General features: G+C 40.2%; 1 protein-coding gene across 1 annotated transcript; it reads left to right on the forward strand.

Annotated features, from left to right (window-relative positions):
* Positions 1–4,491: 4,491 nt before the first annotated feature.
* Positions 4,492–20,278, forward strand: LOC127585841 (uncharacterized). Its single transcript, XM_052043542.1, has 5 exons — positions 4,492–4,601; positions 5,738–6,130; positions 10,446–10,541; positions 11,300–11,355; positions 20,192–20,278. The coding sequence occupies exons 1-5, from the start codon at positions 4,526–4,528 to the stop codon at positions 20,276–20,278; spliced, it is 708 nt and encodes a 235-aa protein (XP_051899502.1). The 5' UTR covers positions 4,492–4,525.
* The last annotated feature ends 1,651 nt before the right edge of the window (positions 20,279–21,929 follow it).

Here is a 21,929-nt window from a genome sequence, read left to right on the forward strand (position 1 = left end):
AAGTGCAGAAAGTGAACAGCTAGAGGTTGTGGCCCACATCAGTATGAATGACAGTCAGAAAGAGGGCTGAGGTCCTCCAAGCAGATTTAAGGTGCTAGGAAAAAGAATAAAGATCTCAAAGGTAGCAATCTCTATATTATAATATATTAGATTATAGGCTGCACACAATTGGTCCAATTCTGATAGGCAGAGATGAGTGCACGCATTGATGGCACCAACACATGCACAAATGACATTCAGAAATGATAGCAACACTAAAATGAATTGTTCCCACAAATCAAAATTACAGATGGTGGAAATCTGAAATAAAAACAGAAAATGCTGGAAACACTCACCAGGTCAGGGAGCATCTGTGGAAAGAGGTATAGAGTCAAAGATCTCCTTCAGTATTTTCTGAATAGTGCCAGGTCTATTTTCCCATTGGGCAGGACTTCAATTGGAAATGGGGGTAACTGCGTTAAAATATGTACACATTGGATTTTATGCACAATTTCCACATAAAAATGGGCACTGCACATTCCCATTTCAAGGTACTAATGATATAGCAACAATTGTTTCATGACTCATAGACTTTGTTTAGTATTATTACAAACCTTCCTGTTTGGCATATTGCCCAGCAGCTTGTTTCATGTTTGAAATACATTGTAGTGTTCTATATCCAGAGCCATGAAGTTTAGTCAATATAAGTAGGGTCCTAGTGAATAGGTAACTTGGCATAACTCCCTTTTCAGAATATTTGGCTGGAACAATAAAGTGCATAAATAGTTCATTTGTGCTTCACTTTCTTCACATCACCACTGGTGGCCCGTGCCTTCAGTTGTTTTGGTTCTAAGGTCTGAGAATTCCCTTCCCAAATCTCTCTCATTCTCTATCTCTCTCAACTCTTTAATTTTCTACCAAGAACCTTTTTTTTAAGCTAGCATTTTGTCAGCTTTCTCTATTCAATGTATTTGTGTAGAAATGGCTGAATGCCTCAGCCACTGAAAAAATTACTAAGATTGGTTCTGTTAATTTTAACCCAGAGCACTACCTTTTTGTTTAACATACTACTTTTCAGTAAGAATATCCTTGAAACAATGACAAATGTTTCTATTATTTGAAGCCAGAAAAGCGTGCAGTTACTGAGAGTAGTTTGGAGAGGTAGAAACCACAAACAAGCAGATTTCCTGTCCTCTACATGGGTAGTGACCAATGCAGTTTCTCAAAATAACCAAAGCAACAGGACCAAAAGCACAGAAGAAAATGGTTATCCACAAAAACTAAGTAATGGCTTCTTCAGCTGAAATAATTACTGCTTTAAAAATCAAAGTGTAAACATACACACTTGGGATTCATACATCAAAAGATTTGTGCAACCAGAAGAGAAGTTATGTTGGCAGATCAAGAGAACTCTGATGAAACTTCTCCACAGAGAAGGCTAAACAGTGATAAAGTGATAATTTGTTATGGACATAAGCATAGTAGTGGACATTAACAGGAAACTGTTAAAAGGTTATCTGCATCAACTAAGTGGGCTGAGTGAAAAATATATTACTTCAGACCTAAATTGATCATGCTTTATCGTAATGCTTAGATTGTGCACAACAAACTACATAGATTTAATTACTGGGGCATATATGATATTAAATTATAAACTTTAAGTGGAACTTCATAGGACTTCCAGTTTCATAGGATAATGTCAATTGTAGCTTTTGGCCTCTCCCACAAATGAAATCACCTATTTCAGCAAAGACAAAACTAACAGAAACATTTTATTCTGTAAACTCAGGATTGCACTGGGCTGTGGTTTGAGCCCACTGGGGAATGAATTTATCAAGCAGTATCTAGTATCTACAGGAGGCACTGCCTCAAGAAGGCAACACCTATCATTAAAGATCCCCACCATCTGGGCCATGCCATCTTCTCACAGCTCCCAGCGGGCGGGAGGTACAGAAGCCTGAAGTCCCACACCACCAGGTTCAGGAACAGTGGTGACACAATATCAGCACAACATTGTGGGCCAAAGGGCCTGTACTGTAGTGTTCTATGTTACATAACAGCTACTTCCCTTCAACCATTCAGTTCTGGAACCAAACTGCACAACCCTAATCATTACCTCAGTATAGCAACACTATGACCACTTCACACTACAATGGACTTTGTTTTTTTGTTCTAATGTATAATTTATGTTTATGTTTTCTTGTGAACATTGTCTCTAATGCTATGAGTCTGTGATGTTGCTATAAGTAAATTTTTTCATTGCACTTGCGCATCCGCCAATAAACCTGACTTTGAAATGAACCATGAATGTAGGAGCAGGATAGAAGTTGGTACTAAGGGTGAAGAAATGTTCAAATTCTGATCTAGAGCAGGAAGAAGCACCAATACAGGCATCAATGTACCAGAAAGAGAGGTGTGTAGGACTCAGACAAGGACTGTTCAATACATTCCACAGAGACAGACACTGCTTGGACCTATACGGGTCTTCAGAGCCAGTGCTTTGATTTAGAAGAAGTGAGTGAAGTGAAAGGAGAAGTTGTTCATGGTGAAACCAAGTTCAGCCAGTCAGGGAAGCGTGAGGGTGGAGAGGGACTGGTTGACCCTCTTTTCAAAGAGGAACCATGACATAGTGGTGTTGGCTGAAGATCAGAGGGATGGAAATTCCACAGTGAAAATGAACCAGTTGGGATAAGGATCTGGAAATTCAGATTGAATTTTATTTCTCCTGAAATAAAACTAGTTTTTTTTATTTAAACAATTTATATTTTTGTTCATTTACATTGATACTGTCAATGGTTTGTAAAACTATTACTATAGAATAGAACCATACAGCACAAAACAGGCCCTTCAGCCCACCATGTTGTGCCATCCATCAAACCACCCTCACACTACCTAACCCCTTCCTCCCACATATCCCCCCATCCCACACTCCTCCATGTGCCTATCCAACAAGCTCTTGAACCTGTCCAATGTATCTGCCTCCACCACCACCCCAGGCAGTGCATTCCATGCACCAACCACTCGGTGAAAAACCTTCCCCTGACATCTCCCCTGAACCTCCCACCCATAACCTTAAAGCCATGCCCTCTCGTCTTGAGCATTGGTGCCCTGGGAAGGAGGCACTGACTGTCTACACTATCTATTCCTCTCAGTATTTTATATACCTCTATCATGTCTCCTCTCATCCTCCTCCTTTCCAGTGAATAAAATCCTAGCACCTTAAGCCTCTCCTCATATTCAATACTCTCTAATCCAGGCAGCATCCTGGTAAATCTCCTCTGCACCCTCTCCAACGCCTCCACATCCTTCCTATAATGAGGCAACCAGAACTGAACTGGTTGTCACAGTGTCACACGAGATCACAGAGAACCCAAATGCAGAACCCCAGTACGAGACTGGAGTCAGAATGCTTCCTCAGAACCGAACACAGGCAGCAATCAGAAGGAAACCTCTGAGACCAGAGTCCCGACACGGAAACCTCTGAGACCAGAGTCCTGACACGGAAACCTCTGAGACCAGAGTCCCGACACGGAAACAGAGGACTTTCAAGGAGACACAGCAAAACCAGGACTGCTCAAGAGTTACCAGCTCCAAACAGCCAGAAATACCCTGAAGTGGACCAATACTCTGGCAACTAATGCTAGTGGAACCAGGGTTCTTATACTGGTCTCCTGATGGGACTGAGGTGTGTGTCATTATGCAGTTAGTAGTGCATGGAAACCATGTGCTGCACAACGAGGCACCAACTATGGGGCCGAATCGAGGGCCAGCACTCGGAACTATTACACTGGTTCCTTTCGATCATCGGTCTAATTTAAATGTTATTTCCAAGAAATATGTGGTCTTCTTATTGCTCCTGCAGAAATAAAACACCCGTCTCTTGTCCATTTTGAAACTGTCTTGTCATTTATACCCACTTCTCTATTTTTCTAAATCTGTTATTTGTTATATTTCACTGATTTCTTTTTCACAATAACTATACTATGATGCCTGCCGCTCTCTCCCAACACTCCCAATTTGGACTCATAGATTCCCAAGGCAAAACCATTAATGTAAAAGATGAACTACATGATCCTTGTGGCACATTGCCAGATTTTTGTTAGATGAGGGGCATAGAACCAAATGGGGAAGGATGGGAGGCAAAGGTGGTGGTAAAGAAATGAAGATACCTATCAGTCCTGATCTAATTGAATGGGGTCTTCCTCAGTATTGAAACATTCTGAAAGTTACAGCAGAAGACTAGAAAATCTCAGTAACAATTTTACCCTTACATACCAAGATGATAGTTTGGAATCTAATTGCATCGGGTATGCAAGTTGTGCTTTAAGGGTGCATTTCAGATAACAGGAAACGATATGCTTTTGGTTTGGGTGTTAAGATTACTACCGGTTAAAACGAAAGAGATTCGTACCAGAAGTGACCTCATCCGTTTCCCTGAGAAGGGATTTGGATAATATTACAGTTAATGTTCAAGGTTTTACATTGACAATAGGTTAACTCTCCTCTAAGAAACTCAACTGGAATCAGTCAAACGCAACTGCACAAAATGTCACTGAGAGGAAATGAGAGGATTGGAGTGTATGGTGTCGATCTTTTCACTTTTACTCTACTTGTTCCAATGGGTAAGAATTTATTAATTAGAACATGCAATGTGTATCTTATAACTGTAATTGTCAATAATTTGGAGGAATTATCTGGGATGATGGCCTTGGAGAACATATATCCGTTTTAGAAAATATATTTACACCGTCAATCGAGGTTCTGGTCAAATTAACACTTTGATTTATGTTTTGGCAATTATCGGGTTTGACGAATGGCAAAGTATTTGCAGGACGACAATGAGAGACAAAAAGTGCATACCGGTAGAATCGGCCGCATTCCTGCCCTGATCTAGAAGAATTCTGATATCCCATTAAACGTCTGCAATTAAACGATGGGCCGATTGGTCTCATGTGCTGAGTCTGATCAAAAATGTCCGGAGTAATTCCTGGGAAGACTACAGCCGGTTCCACTGGGACATTCCCGCTTCTGTTCCACCAAACCTCCCAACACCGGCGCTGTTTCATTAGTCAGTGTTTAACTGTGACGGGCAGGTATAGAATTACCGGCGGAATGTTAACAGTAAATGTCCCAGACTGTCACTGATGTTAGGGAACAGCTCAGACTCAGTGACCTGGAGAATAGAAAGTTCCTGCATTTAACCCAATGGGACCAAGAACATCACTGTGTTGAATTCATCTGAAATTCTCCAGCACAGAAGACAACTGAGGCCAATACATTAAAAATACCATAGAACCATAGAACAATACGGCACAATACAGGCCCTTCGGCCCACCATGTTGTGCCGCCCTTCAAACCCCACCTATGACTATCTAACCCCTTCCTCCCACATATCCCTCTAACTTAAATTCCTCCATATGCTTATCTAACAATCTCTTGAACTTGTCCAATGTATCAGCCTCCACCTTAAGAAGGAGTTAGATATATTTCTTCTGGCAAAGGAATTGAGGGATCTGGGAGGAGAACAGTAACATGATATTGAATATGGGTGATCAGTCATAATCATATTGAATGGAGGAGCAGGCTCCAGGGGCTGAATAGCCTAATCTTGCTCCTTATTTCTAAGTTTCTATGGGTGTGGTGAAATGTGTGAAACACAGAGGATGTGTTTTTCCAATTAGTGATGCTCTGTGGTTTAAACAAAGTTTCTATTTATCATTTAACTATCCCTTTATATTGAATCAATCTCCACCTTTAGCCGTTGCAACACTGAGAGTGCATCAGAACCGTGTGAATGGATCCGTTGGCCACTCTGTGCTCCTACCCGCCTCTTACACAATCTCAGAGCCACAAGGGTATCTGCGAATCAAATGGACCAGAGCCGGGAAAAGAATTGTGGAATACAGATGCATATCAGAGCAAAATAGCAACCCAAAGGAATGCAGCCACATCATGTCTTTTTCTGATCACTATGAGCACCGGATTGTTCTTTACCCGGGCAATGCTTCGCTGCTGCTGAAAGATTTGAAGATTAACGACAGTGGCATTTATGAATTATCCATTAGCCAGTCAAGAGGAACAGAAAAGGGAAGCTTTAAATTGGCTGTCCAGACTGACACTGCTAATGAAACCGACCACGGGGATATAAAGGGTAGGTAACTTCCCAGTAGTTTTGTTCAGTTTGTTGACAATGTTTCAGTTCAGAGTGTAGGAGGTAGAATAAATAAACTATAGAACTTTAGATAGGGTGGTTAATTTTAAAGCATTAACGAGTTTGTCCTGTGCTATAGAAAGCACGTTTATGGACTATTTAAAATGCGGCATGAAGAGCTCAGCGTGATTTAATGCATTTTTTTAACCCCCATACCTTCCACCCCCACGCCGGTCACAACCTCCTAACTTGAATCTGTTTATTCCTAGTCTTTGTCCATTAAACAGTCTTCAGTCAAAGCCAGTATGTTACTCCCAATAGTGTGCATTCTAGTTATTTTCAACAACATCTTCTGCGGTGCCTTATCAAACACCTTCTGAGAGTTCAAATAGACCACAACAACTGGTTTGTTCTAATCTATTCGGCTAGTAACAACCTAAAAAATCCCAACAGATTTGTAAAGGATCATTTCTTTTTCATAAATTTATGCTGACTATGTTCAATCTTATTCTTATTTTCTCCCCGTTACCACTTCCTTAGTAATGGATTCTACGATTTTCCTTACTTATATTGAGGTAAACTCACTCCCCCACTCTTTCCCCATAACACTATAAATTTATCCTATTCAAACATATATCCAATTCCCCTTCAGGTTTCAGATCATAACATCTCCCTGCATAGAAAACAATCTTTTCTTTCCCCTGGTTCTTTGCACAGTTATCTTGACGTCCTTTGCCTAATGATACACCTGCCACTTTGAAGATGAGAACACAAGGAAAAGCAATTTGGCCCCTTGTGTCTACTTCGCCATTCATTAGGAACATGGATGATGTCTTAGCTCAGTGACACTTCCCTGCATTGTCCTCATATCAATTTTTTCCCCCAATTTCTAAAAATCTATCCACCTTGAATATACCCAGTGACTGACTCCCCACAGCCCTAATGGGTAGTGAATTCCTAAGATTCACCACTGCCTGGGTGAAGGTTTTTTTTCCTTATCCCAGTCCAGAACAGTAAACCCTTTACTTTGAGATACCCATAGTATCAACTAGGGGAAACATCAAACCTGCATCTAACCTGTCAACCCCCTGAAGAATTTAGTATGCTTCAAAGAGATCACCTTTTCTTCTTTTTAATTCAAAAGAGTACAGGTCTAGTCTGATTAATACCTTCTCATAAGACAAATCTACCATTCCATGAATCAGTCTGGTGAACCCAAGCTGCATTCCCTTAATCACAAGTGCATCCTTCCCTAATAGAGATCAGATCTGTACTCAGTACTCCAGATGGAGTCTCATCAGTATTCTACATAATTGAAGATCTCTGCTCTTGTACTCAAATTCTTTGGCAATAAAAGCCAATATACTGTTTGTGTTCCTAACTGCCCACTGAACCAGCAAATTAATGTTCAGTGATTTGTGTACAAAGACAGCCATGTCCTTCTAAACATCAATACCTTTCAACGTCTCACCATTTAGAAAACACTGCCTTTCTATTTTTTCTACCAAAATGGATGACTTCACATTTTACTGCATTATGTTCCATCAGCCTTGCCAATTCAGCTAGTCTGTCTACATTTTCTGAAGCCCCTTTGCATCTACCTCATGGGTACCTAACTTTCTACTCAATTACTTGATCAAAATAATATTCAGCTTTTAATAATTAAATTAAACATTGCATAGCTTTTTCAGCAAGAAAAAGCCATAAAATCCCACGATAGAATGGAATTCCTTCTTCTGTGTAGTTTTCCTAACATTGTAGCAAATCTTCTCAAACCAAAGGTTCCTCCTAAAGTGGGGTGTCCAGAGCTGGATACAATATTCCAGATGAGGACTAACCATTAAACTTGCTGCTCAATGCTCCAGTTTGATTGAGGAGAAAATGATGAGATGGGAATCCAAACTGGTTTATTTTATTTTGTGAAGGAGAGTGGTTTATATAACGGAAATGTACAAATAAGCATGTGAACTAATGATATTTGTGTCTAAATATTAATGTGGTATTTGTACAGGGAGAAGAAGACATAGCTGAAGATTAAGCATTGTATTTATGCAATTATTTTTGTTGAGGATGAATCGAGCAGATATGGGTTTCCCCAGGTTTTCTAGTTTCCTCAGACATTCAAAGACTTGCTTGTTGATGGGTTAATGGGCTAAATTGATAAAATTGCTCCTATTGTAGATGGGTGGTCGGGGAACCTGAATGAAGCTGATGGGCATGAGAATGAGATAGGTTACCAGGAAGTAAGTAGGAGAATGTGATGAGATTGCTGTGATGGCAGGCACAGACTCAAGGGACTAATTGGCCTCCTTCTATATTGTAAGAAAATATGACAAATATAAGATATTTGCCTTGGATTAGGCATCTCTAGATGCAGGTACTAGAGATGACAACTGAGAGCTAGTAAAGTAATCAATCTTGTCCATCTTATATTTAACCTTCAAAGTTAAAAGGCTAAAGTTAGAAGTCTGTAAAACCAAAACCTCTTAACAGATTCAGGGGTACCTACTGTCTGGGCCACATAATTTGTGAGTGCTAACGTCCATGCAAGAACAGCTTGGTCTCGAATCATCTTAGTCCTGTCTGGGTCAAGTCTGGATCAACATGCTTTGTGAAGCCCCATGTGGTAGCTGGTGTTCAATGTTACTCCATGTTAAGCTAAACCATGCACGACAACTTCCACTCCACAATATGAAATTCAAGACCTGGATGATGAGGACCCTTGTGGGTAATCACAACAGCAACAGTTCTAAATGCTATCATAATTAGGGAATCCAGGGGCTTTGACATTGACATTGCTGCCATAAGTGAGATATGATGTGCAGATGTGCCGTTTGAGTAACAAGGCTGTGGGTACACCTTTCTCTGGTGCAGCAAATTGGAAGGGGCATCATCTTCATGGACTAAGCTTCTCCATCAAGAATGAGCAAGTCTGGTGTTTCAGCAAATCCCCCTGTGGAAATAGTGAGTGCCTTACGACCCTTTGGCTCATTCCAACATATTACAGTTATCATTAAATACTTGCTAGCCTGGAAGCTTCAGATGAGGCCAAGGAGGACTTTGACCTTGAAAATGTTCTGGTCTACATCCTACAGGAAGAAAAACTGATCATCTGAGCTGTCTTCGGTGCCAGGGGTTGAAGGGCCACAAATGCCTGGCATGCCGTGATTTGCAAGGAAGGAGTCAGGAGGTTAACTCAAACAGAGTCCTTCTCCTGAGAAAATGCTTGGTCTTATCATAACGATCACCCCATTTCATCAGAGCAACAAGCACGAGAGTTCACGGCACATCCTCAAACCAAACACTGGCACCCGTTAGACTATATCATCATCTGAGTGAGGGACCACAAAAATGTCTGCAACATTCATGCCATGATGGGCTCCAATGACTACTGGACGGACCACTCCCTAATCTGCTCTACCGTCTCCATCCACCTGACCCAAAACATCACGTTCAACAGAAACATTGCTGCAAGGAGAGCAGTATCAAAGTACTTAAGGACCCCACAAGGGCATCTCTTCTCAGATAACATCTTAGTGCAACCTGTCAACTCCTAGCTACCAGGTGCCACAGAGTTTCCAACAGTTTGTATAATTCTCACATGCTGTGAGTCTTTTGGCTTCTCTACCAGGAAGAACCAAGATGCCAGTGACAAGGATATCGATGGGCTAATTAACCACAAACACAAGGTACTCCTGGATTGGAAGTTCCACCATTCCACCATTCCACCATTCCTCATAAGTAAGGTGACAATTGTACAGGCAACTGAAGGCAGAGGTCCAGCAGAAAAACCGTCACCTAAAGATCGGATGGTGGAAGAAAGAAAGACTGGGGGGGAGGTGGGGGCTGGTGGTCAGCAACTCACCGACAGTATGGCATGGATTCTTTAGCTCCGTCAAGGCCAACTATGATTCAAACACCTAACCCTATCCCACCTGAGTGAGAGCCAAGAAAGGGGAGTGAACTCATCGGGAACGGAGAGACAGTCAGTGCCTGCTGAAAGGAACACTTAAAAGACTTTTTGGTCCCAAGGGTGCGCCTAAGGAAAAGAAGATTTTCTGGACCAGATAAAACAAAAATACAGGAAACATAAGAGTAGGTATTCCATTTTTTAATGGGAGTGTAAATATTTATTTTGAAGCATTTAATATAGGTATGGCAATGGTCTGGGATGTAGAAATGAAATCTAAGTGGTAATACATACGAGGTTCTGGTTTTCCCCAGCGTAGAGCTTCCCCCCCTTCCCAAATTAATGTACTGGATGACAATTGTTATGGTTGAAATGTCTAAATCCTGACTTGTTCTTCTGATACAGACAAGAAACAGATACCAGGAGTCAAAGACAAAGTTCGATATGTTACCCTTGGTATTATTTTGTTTTTCTTGTGTTTCACCATAAAAACACAAAGAGGTGAGCATTACTGGTGTGGCACAGCTGTAGTATATTGAGTATGTTATTTCTATGTCTGTTACAACTTTCAAATATATTATTAATACACAATATTAATAAAATTATGTGCTGTTATATGGATCACAGAACCTAATTATTTATTCCTCTATCAAACTGAGTTCAGTTTAGCCACATAAAAATAACATTATAGTTCTTCCTGGAATCTATTTCTTTTTTCTAACATTGTTCATTTTATTTCCAATCTGGATTGCTTCTCATCCTAAATTATGCGCAGTTAGTAAAATTTTAACATTTTTGATTGCATCGGAATCTCGTGGGTATGGATAGAGCGCCTGCTATACATACCGCCCAAATTAGGAGGGATGTTCCTGATCCTATTAATTCCACAACATGTGAATTACATTAACATTTCTCATTGGTAGTAAAACAAACAAATTACAAATAAATGTAATAAATAAACATTAATATTGTGAATTTCCTATAATGATTAAAATATAAGAATATTCCGCAATCCCATTTTTAATGTAATTCTGATAGAGCATTTTTCTTCTAGTTAAAAATTAATCAAGTACTTAATGTTTGCATGCCAGAAACTGCCTGTAATAGTGATGATTACAGAAGAGAAAATAAGTAGAAATGTCAGCTGTGCGACTTTAACTGTTTGATATATGATTATTTTGGCAGGAGTATATTAATTAAACTCCTGACCAACAAATGATCATCGCCAAAGGAGGATTAAAAAGAGTTTTTCTTCATAGATTCTAACCCAGCTCAAGAACAATCAAAAGAGGGAAATGTTTATCAGAATGATCAGGTAAGCACAACCTTGGGGAACTACAAAGCAATTATTTTATCCATGTAGATATTTGATTTTTGAATTCCTGTTCCTCTACAGTCTACAGAGACATGACCTCTGTCATATCTATTCGGAGAACATCTCTGCTCTTCTGGTACTGGTTTTCGCCAAGACATGACAAATTAGAGACAGTGGAAGGCTTGAGAAATAGGATAGCATGGTAAAGCTGTGCATCATCATTCAACATGTAGAAACTGACCAACACACCTATATTGATGTATTTTCAGATGACTGTGCTGAGGGGCAGTATGGGGCAGGGAGATGAGAAGTAGAAGGGTATCTATCCCAACAATTTCATTCCCAACTGTGTGTTTAAACACATGCAATATTCTTCAGTGAAATGGAGATCTCATGATTCTTCTGTATTTCCTTGCCTGGGCTACCTACTGTGCATGTTCACAACTGTTGCACATGCTTTAATTTATGCATAACATTCCTAAAAGGGAAGTACATATCATCTTCCCAATAGCAGATGGTTCAAGGACAAAGAAAGGTGAAGGGCAAGGAATTATTTTTTTAACATAGGGTTTGGTGATGAAGTTTTGTAACAATGGTAGGAACAGAGCTTTCAAATGAGAATGAGGATAAATAATTTATATGTCCATGGAAAACATAAGAAACAGGAGGTCATTTGTTCTCTGAGCCTGTTCCACCATGCAACAAGATCATGGCTGATCCAGTCATGGCTTCAACTCCAGTTTCCCCATACCCTTTGATTGGCTTGTAGTATCAGTGACTGTTAATCTGCACCTTGATTATATTGAATAATAACATTCAGGCATGGGTTGATAAGAGGCAAGGAACATTAATGTCACATAAGTATCAGGCAATGACCATCGCCAACAAGAGAGAGTTCAATGACTCCATTTCTGAGATCCTCACCATCAACATACTGAGAGGACACCATTAACCAGGAACTCAACTGGACAACCACATATATACTGCAGCTAGGGTATCCTGGAGAGAGAGAGCGAGAGAGAGAGAGAGAGCGAGAGAGAGAGAGAGACTCACCTCCTGACACCCCAAGGCCTTTCAACTAACAACAGGGCATATCAGGGTGTGATGGAGTGCCCCTTTATCTGCCTGGGTGAGCATAGCTCCAGCAACTTTCAAGAAGTATCCAGTACCAAACAGACCACTTGTCTGGTAGTCTATTCATCACCCTAAACATTAATTGCCTCCACCACAGGTGCACAGTAGCGGCACTGTGCCATGAAGTAAATGCACTGCAATTATTCACCAGGATACTCTGATTGTATCTCCCACAACTGTGACCTCCACCAATGAGCAGGAGAAAAGCAGCAGGTGAATGAGAACACCACCATCTATCTATAGGTCCCCTTCCAAATTACACCCAATCCTGACATGAAAAATATCGTTGGTGCTCCATCATCAATGAATCTAAATCCTGCAACCCCCTACCCTACTGCTCTATGGGAGTGCCTTGACCAAAGACACTGCAGCAGTTCAAGAAGGTGATTCTCTGCCATCTCTTTACTGGCAATTAGGGATGTGCAGTAAATACTGGCCTTGCCAGAGACATCTAAATCCCAAAAAATACTTTAAAAAAAAATGATCAGGGCTCCACAGCTCTCTGAGATAGAGACTTCCAAAGATTTATAACCCTCGAAGAGGAAAAATTCTTCCTCATCACTGTAAAATTCCTTCCTGTCCCTGTCAAGACACAGTACTGAATAGATTGTTCTACAGGGAGGCATGGGCAAAATAGGCCAAATGGCCTCTTTCTGCACTGTAATAGTTCTCGGATTCTAGTTTGCAAGGTTGAATGGGTATTTTTATTTAGGGAGACTGATGATATTGGCAGATAGTTGGAGATTTAAGCAGCAGATTGAAAACAGGAGCCCAGAAGGTAGTCCGCTTGACATAAATATGCAAGTGCCATGTCCATATTCAATTTGGTGGCATGCGATTATCATAGAGTCAGGGGTAAGTTTTTTACTCAGAGAGTGGTGAGTGCGGGGAATGTGCTGCCGGCAACGGTGGTGGAGGCGGATACGACAGGGTCTTTCAAGAGACTGTTAGATAGGTACATGGAGCTGAGTAAAATAGAGGGCTATGGGTAAGCCTAGTAATTTCTAGGGTAGGGACATGTTCGGCACAGCTTTGTGGGCTGGAGGGCCTGAATTGTGCTGTAGTTTTTCTATGTTTCTATGAGTTGTACAGCACAGAAACAGATTCTTTGGCCCACCGAGTCCCCGCTGATCATCAAAAACCCATTCACGCTAATCCTATGATAATCCCATTTTATCCTCCCCATATTCCCATTAACTCCCCCAGATTCTACCCCTCACCTACCCACTATTTACAGTACAATTTACAGTGGCTCACCAATCTACAATCTGCACATCTTTGGAACGTGGAAGGAAGCTGGCATACCTGGGAAAACATGCAAACTCCACACAGACAGCCCCAGAGGTCAAGGTGGCTGGAGTTGCAAGGCAGTGTTATTTGTACCTTCACCAATCAGTGGTGAATCCGTGGATTTCTCTACCACAGAATACCTCAGAAGCCAAATCATTAAATATATTCAAGAAGGAGTTAGATGGCTAAAGAGATCAAGAGATATGGGAACAGGGTACTGAATCTGAATGATCAGCCACAATCAGACAGAACGGCCTACTCTTGCTCCTACGTTCTGCATTTCTATCTTTTGCATTATAACTGAAATAAAAACGTGTTCCAATTAACATATTGTTCAGTATTAGAATATTTTTAATGTAAAAACACATTTTCCTTTAAATGACACTTCATCCATTTGTGAATTATTTCTAACTATGACAAACAGCCTAAAGAAAAATGTTGCATATATTCTAACTTAAACATGATTTATATTTGTGGACAACTGGTCTCTCTTTACTCTTCCAGCTTAGAACATTAGATGTTTAATTTGTTAATGCCTAAGTGGCTTCATATGTGACAGTTGGCATTAGTTCATCTTTACTTCTGGTTTATGTTTATTCAAAAGCCTATTGTGGATGTGCAGATAGTAACTGACCTGAAAACATAAAAGTAACAGAGAGAAATGGAGATGACACCAGCGTGAATGAGTATGCTTTGCTGCAGATTATGATCATAAAAAAAACCAAACCCTTTTAAACTAACCTCTATAATGTAACAATTAGTGATAATCTGATTTTAGAATCTCAATCTTTCTGCTTTTCTCAATTCAGTGGAATGAAGCAAATGACAGAACTTTTAGAATAGGAAAAAAAACAGGAAGGTTAAAATCTCCCAATTTTTTTTCTTCATCCCTCAACTTAAATCGAAATGGAAAACACTGCCTAGAAATGAGATTGCACCTATTTTGTTTTGGTGCAAAACATCAATGCATTTCTTATGAGCTCTCAGTTGGGTCTCCCTCAAATGCAAAAAAAATGCAAGTTTTAAGATATTTTACACACTGCCTAGAAATTAGATTGCACCTATTTTGTTTTGGTGCAAAGTCCCATTGCGATTAGATGACTTTAATGCAACTGCCAAGACTTTGTTGCATAGCAATAAGAAAAGAGAATCAGTCCTTATATGCACACTTGGCTTGGCAGCTGGACAGCAGTAATGATGGAGAGAGGCTGTAGAGGGCGACAGGGGACAGGGGACAGGAGACGGGAGAGCTCCCAGATTTATTGAAAGTTAAGGGCAAAAGTCTTTGACCTGAGGCATTACCTCTGTTTCTCTTTTCACATCTGCTATCAGACCAGTTGAGTATTTCTAGCATTTTCTGTATTTTGTCTCAAATTTCCAGCATCTGCAGTATTTGATTTTCAAATATCTGTGATCAGGATCTGCCGGACAGGTGAATGTTGGGTCTGGAGGTTGAAATGATGGAAATATGATGTGGTGCCATCAATTAGTACTCAGTTGTCTACCCACGCCGCTGAACAATTTGTGCAGATTTAGGGCATTGATATCCCTGCTCTCATCACCTTTCACCACTTCCTTTCAGACAACATGGTCAGTTCTGCACCACTGATATGCCAGATTGTTCCCCCACATAGCTGGGGCTAACATCTTGAAGGCAGCCCATGCGTGGCAAAAATGTCATGAATTAACAATATCATACAGACTCGAAACAAAAGGGACCAGACTTCCATCAGCTAGATTCCAGTCATAGAGGAGAGACTGCAAAGTAATGCCAGGCAATCAAAATCAACCAGCAAGATTGTAAACAAGGGGAATTGAATTGAAGTAGGGTGTTTAACTGGACAAACTAATGCCTTGCTTCTTCCCACTGGCATTATTTGGTTTTATCTGGTCATATATGGTTCCAAAGACACCAGCAATGTTTAACCGTGGTGTCATTTAACCTTATAATATCTTTCAGCACAGAGAAATAATTCACACAGGTATGGCAACTCCTGACATTGCTGCATACCTTTTAATGTCTCTCTAAGCAAGGTTGGTAAGGTTACAGTGCTCAAGAAATGCATTAATTGTTGCTATATTTTTGAAAAGCAAGACACTTCAAAAAACATCACAGCTAAAGTCAACGTGATTTTGTGAAAGGGAAATTGTTTTTGACCAATTTATTGGTGTTCTTTGAAATAACATACGGTGTGGATTAAGTGAATTGGAAGGTGTGCTATACCTAGATTGTCAAAAACCATTTGATAAATGTCTGCATCAAAGGTTATTGTCGAAAATAAAACCATGGTGTAGGAGGTAACTTACTGGGGTGGATAAAACATTGGTGGCTAACAGGAAACAGGAAGTAGGCATAAATATGTCATTTTCTCATTGGCAAGATGTAACAAATAGTGTAATCTTATTAAATGTCAAAGATGTTCTGTGGCCTACTAATTTGTAGATTCGTAAGTTCTGACAGTGAGAAAGTGAAAGAATATAGTTTGGAGAGTGAGTGAGAGACAGAGGAAGGTTTAGATAGCAAGAGAGAAAGAAAGCCAGATAATGAAGCGGGGCAAGTAAGATAAAGGTGGATGTCAGGTATGGTCAGACATCCTGGAAGGTTCACAGATTCAATTCCAGAGATTGGATGGTGAGGGAGGGAGAGAGGGAGGGAGAGAGGGAGGGAGAGAGGGAGGGAGAGAGGGAGGGAGAGAGGGAGGGAGAGACGTAGATCACTGTGGGATTTGCAGACACTGCTATGGGTCAGGTCGATGGTACTTGACGGGGCAGGTGGGAGATAGTTCCAGATCTTATGCGCTCCTGTTTATGAATGGCCTCTGCATTTTGAAGAAACACAGTCCAAGGATTCCTGAAGTTGGTTATGTTATGCTTTCTCAAGGAGACATTGAAGGATTTTCTCTGTCTTCCTGGAAATCCATGCCAGAGCTTGGAGTAATTTGCTTGTTTCAGAAGTCAGGTGTCGGTCACGTGGATGACATGACAAGCTCACCAGAGGTGATTAAGCATGATCAGAACATTAATGCTGAGAATATTGTCTGGGAGTGGATGTTGATGTTAGTTCACATTATCTTGCCTGTTTATTTGGTGAACTTTGCAGAGATGATACTTCTCTAGTGCTTTGAGGTGCCATAGATAACAGAGATGTCCATGACTCCAAAGAGCAAAGGAAGGTTGAAATCATTGTTGCTTGGTAGCTTCGTGCTAAGTTTGAGGTCATGGAAAGCTGGCAGATCCCACTGCCCTAGATGCCATCCGTTCATTACCAAAATCAAATTTGAATGAATCATTTCTTTGTGAATATAGTGCCTGGATGCCTTCTCTGATACAGCAATGGACAACAGATTGGAAGACATGATAGTTATCTGCTACAGCTGATATAGCATAGATGTTGATAGCCAACGTGACCTTGATTTCCACAGAGTACACAACTAGAGATCTCCCACAGAATGTTTCATACTGCACAGATGACAGTCCTAAACCTGAGCCTCAGATGCATTCCTCATCAGAAAGGTCTCACTGGGAAGTGGTATCTCTGAAATGGAATCTCTGAAAAATAAATAAATGAATAACGAGAGGGAATGGAAGAGAAAGAAAGATGAAAGAAATTCAAAGACAAATTTTCTGAGCAGGTGCATCATGTTTCTAAAATTAGCTGTAATTCCATCAGTTACGAATGTTAAAAGAGAATAAATTAATGTTTGTGATATTGCTCTCGTTATGTATAATATGACTAACCATTGGTACCAAATGACTGACACTGAATTAGCTGCCCATTGTAATATTGGCAAAGAGAACCAAATGTCTCATTGCATTGAATGGTGCTGAACACAGAAGTTGTCCTGCTCCATCACTGGGAATGCTCAAGGATTTTAGTCCAAGAGATGCAAAGAGATCTGGGTGTCCCAGTGCATGATTTGCAAAAGGCTAGTGTGCAATTACAGCAAGTAATTTGACGAACTAACAGAATGTTACCATTTATTGCTTGAGGAATTGAGTGCAAGAGTAGAGAAGTTGTGTTTTAGTTGTATAAGGCATTACTGAAACCACAACTGACATATGGTGTACAGGTTTACTGGACTGATGCCTGAACTGGGCAGGTTGCCTTACGGGGGAAGATTAGAAAAGGCCAGGCTTGTTACCTGCTGAGATTTAGAACCTGGAAAGGTGACTTGATTGAAACATACAAGATCTTTATGGGTCTTGGTAAGATGAATGCAGAGAGGATGTTTCTTCTTGTGGAAGAACCTAGAATTTGGGATCACTTTAAAATTAAGGGTCCCTCATTTAAGAAAAAAATGAGACAGAAGTTCTTCTCTCAAAAAAGTCTTTTAATCTCTCTTCCTTGAAGGGCAGTTGAAGCAGAGTCTTTGACTATACTTAAGGCAGATGCAGATAGATGCTAGAGACGGATAAAGACTGCCATGGATAGATGGAAATGGAAATGCAAATTTAAGATAGTAAAGTTAATAAGCATGCAGAAATGCAGAATTAATTTAATTAGCATGATCTTAGTAAAGAGCAAAGAAGGCTTGAGGGGCCAAATGGCCTACTCCCGATCCTAATTTATATATTTGTATGTTTATACAACAAGACCAACAGAATCCTCCATTAGCATTGAGAATTTAGCAATGGCAAAACACTCCAAGGATGTCACAGAGGTTTAATCAAAAACAGACGCCAAGTCACATAAGGAGATATAGGGGCAAATAACCAAAACCTTGCTCAATTTTAAGAAGTGTCTTTGAATAGAAACAAACAGAACTTCAGCATAGTTTAGGGAGGGAATTCCAAAGTTCCATAAATCCTAGAATCGTTCCTGTGGTTTGGAGGACAGCAAGTGTGACCAACCCTACTATTTTAGAAAAGAGGGAGAGAGGAAATGGTGAACTACTATCCTGTTAGCATAACCTTAATGGGAGGGGAAATGTTGGAATCTGTAATGAGGTTTGTTGAACAGAACATCTTGAAAAGTGAGAGCATGAATTTATAAAAGGAATATCATGTTTTGACTAATCTACTGAATTTTTAAAGGATGTGGCTAATAGAATAAATAAGGGGGAATCAGTATTTGGATTTTTCAAGGACTTTTGATAAGGTCTCACACATGAACTTGGTCAACAAGGTTAGAGCACGTGGAATTGGGGGTCATATAATGATATGGATTAAGAATGAATTATGAGATAGAAAGCAAAGATTGGGAACAAATGGATCTTGCTGGTTGGCATGCTGTGCCTATTGAGATGCCGCAGGTATCACTTCTCTGACTACAGCTGTTCACAAGTTATGCTAATTTATGACTTGGCTGAGTGGTCCATATGTCTTATTTCCAAGTTTGCTGATGATACTAAGCTAGGTGGGGTTGTGAAAATTGAAGAGGAATTAAAGAGGTTTCAAGAGCAAAAAGACAACTGAGCAAGTGGATGAGAACATAATGTGGAAATCTATGAGGTTATTCACTTTGGTGCACAAAACAGAAAAGTATTTTTTAAATGGCAAGAAATAGGGTAATGTTTTTGTTTAAAGGGACACGGTTGTGCTTGTACACAAGTCAGTGAACGCCAACACGCACAGCATGAAATTAGGAAAGCCTATTTGACCTTTATATAAGGGGATTTGAATACAGGAGTGAGGAATTCTTACTGCATTTGTACAGGAGTCCAGTCCACAACTGGAGTACTGTGTGCAGTTTTGGACTTCATAACTACTTGCCATAGAGGAAATACAGCGAAGGTTCACTGGACTGGTTCTAGAGATAATGGGTTTGCTGTATGAGAGACTGAGTAGACCTGGCTTGCATTCTCTAGAATTTAGAAGAATCAGTGGAGATCTCATTGAAGTTTACAAAATTATTACAGGGCTCAACAAGCTGAATGAAAGGAGTCTAGAATCAGGTCTCAACAGTCTTAGAAGAAGGAGTAGGCCATTTCAGACTGTGAGGAGAAGGAACTTTGTTACTCAGAAGATGGTAACTATTTGTAATTCTTTGTCCTGTAGAGCTGTGGAGGCACAGTGACTGAATTCATTCAAAACCGAGCTCTTTCTAAATATTAAGGGAATCAAGGGATGTGTGGTAGTGCTGGAAAATGGCATTAAAGTAAAAGATCTTGGTGAATTGTGGAGTAGGCTCGAATGGCTGGAAAGCCAACTTCTGCTCATATTTCTAAAGTTCCATCGCTCTTATGAGTTCCAGAGCTCAGTGTTGGTAGCTGAAACTTCACCCAACAGTGCTGGTGTGACTAAATATATGCACAGCCAGTGAATTTCTAGAAATGCAAAAAAAAAATCAGAAATTCTCCTGATAATAGTTCACCTTCTCAACAAACAAGATTATTCAATGCATTATACTTTATTCTTACTAGATTACCTTAACCAAATTTGTGACCTCTTTTTCCTCTTTATTTCATCTAAGAGTCCAACAGCAAGCAATCCCATGGTATTATACTCTGACATCAACTCATCAGAATCTGCAGGAATTACTGGAAAGACGGACGAATGATGATACTAATGAAGAAAGCCATTTTCAAAATAATGTTTATCTTGCTTATATTGAATTATTCTGGTCAAAAGAAGTAATTCTTTTTACTTGCTCAAAGAAAATGTATACACATGTTACCAGCACACACTGAGCAATAGTTGGCCTTCTACTAACCCAATGGCCTAGAACTTATCTCCTAGTACTGTAACATTGTGCTCTGTGGAATGGAATTTCCTGATCACATTATGGAAAGTGCACTTTTGAGAATTTGTTCCAAGTTCTCAATGCATTATTATCAACATGAGTTTGCCATCCATTTGCATAAACATTTTTCGACACATGCAGTGTATTCCGGGCGTTAATAGGTGTTTTGATCGACTTACATGACTGCCATTGTTATCCTCTGTTCTGGGTACAGATTCTGCCCCAGAAATATGTGACATGTACAATTGTTGTATTGCATTGTTGTGGCTATAGTTGGCACCATATCTCTTCTGTCCTTTCTTCATTAATGTTCTGATTTTAAAGTGTAGCATTATGGTCCCAATGTATTATTTTCCAATAAACCTTAAAAAAAATTCGCACATTGGCGCCTGTGTATTTTAACCTATGCATTAACCTAAAGCTTTGTTACATTTAGACTGGAATTTTAACACGTTTAATTTCAATAGCCAATGCTGATTGATGACGGTGCATGGAAGCGGTTGTCATTTGAAAGAGAGGTATATTAGCATCACTGAAACAAAATTCTTCTGCGCACGTGGATCAATACATCTGAGACTACTTGCACTGAAGCCAATAGTAATTGGAGGGATGAAACTTAATTTGACGTTAATTTATGCCAAGAAATGTATCTTCCACAAAGGCACTGCATTGCAGCTTTCCTAGGGTTTGCTTCCACCTCACCCTTCTGATAGTCAATTTCCATTGAGTCCACAACAACCTGTCTGTAAGAACTCAACACTATTTAATCCCCAACCATCCCTTTGTTTTGTCCCCGTCCAATCCCAAAATACCATCAGATCCCAACCTCTGAACTCATTTCCGAGCTCAAGCTCCATCATCCTGCACTATCGTCTCCATGCCCAAGCATAGCATCAAATCCCATGTTCAGCCCTGCCCTTAGGACCCAGCCTGTCCTTGCACCACACCCAGACTGATCCTCCCTCCTCGCCACTTGTCCCCACGCTCATCCAGTGCCTAGGTCAATATGAGATGGTCCGACATTATGACATTGCCACTTTTGCAACCCTGCAGTTTGCAAACTGGTGAAATGTTTCCTATGTTACAACCATAACAACATATTCTAAAGTCTCTATGAAGCATTTGGGGAATTCTGAGGTCATAAAATGTTCTTATAAATACAAGTCCTTCTTTCCTTTGGTTTTTATATCTCTCCAGCTGAAAGCAAAGGGACTTAAGTCACTGGGTGTACCAATCTGTGAGAGCTTTAATGACTTTTGTCTTTTCTATTGACTGCAATGAAAAATAAAATCTGCTGTGGCTTCTGCTTCTTTTTCCCCTTCTTAGGCAATAGAAGTCATACTTCCACTCAGGTTTTGTTGGTTCTGAGGTGGCTATGCAGCCAAAATGGGGACCACAGATTCTAAGGTATAGAAGGCAACAGACCAAATGTTGGTAAATAGGCTTAATATAGATAAGAACAATGGTT

The sequence above is a fragment of the Pristis pectinata genome, chromosome 34 (genome assembly GCF_009764475.1).
Source record: "Pristis pectinata isolate sPriPec2 chromosome 34, sPriPec2.1.pri, whole genome shotgun sequence".
In the NCBI taxonomy this organism is placed as follows: domain Eukaryota; kingdom Metazoa; phylum Chordata; class Chondrichthyes; order Rhinopristiformes; family Pristidae; genus Pristis; species Pristis pectinata.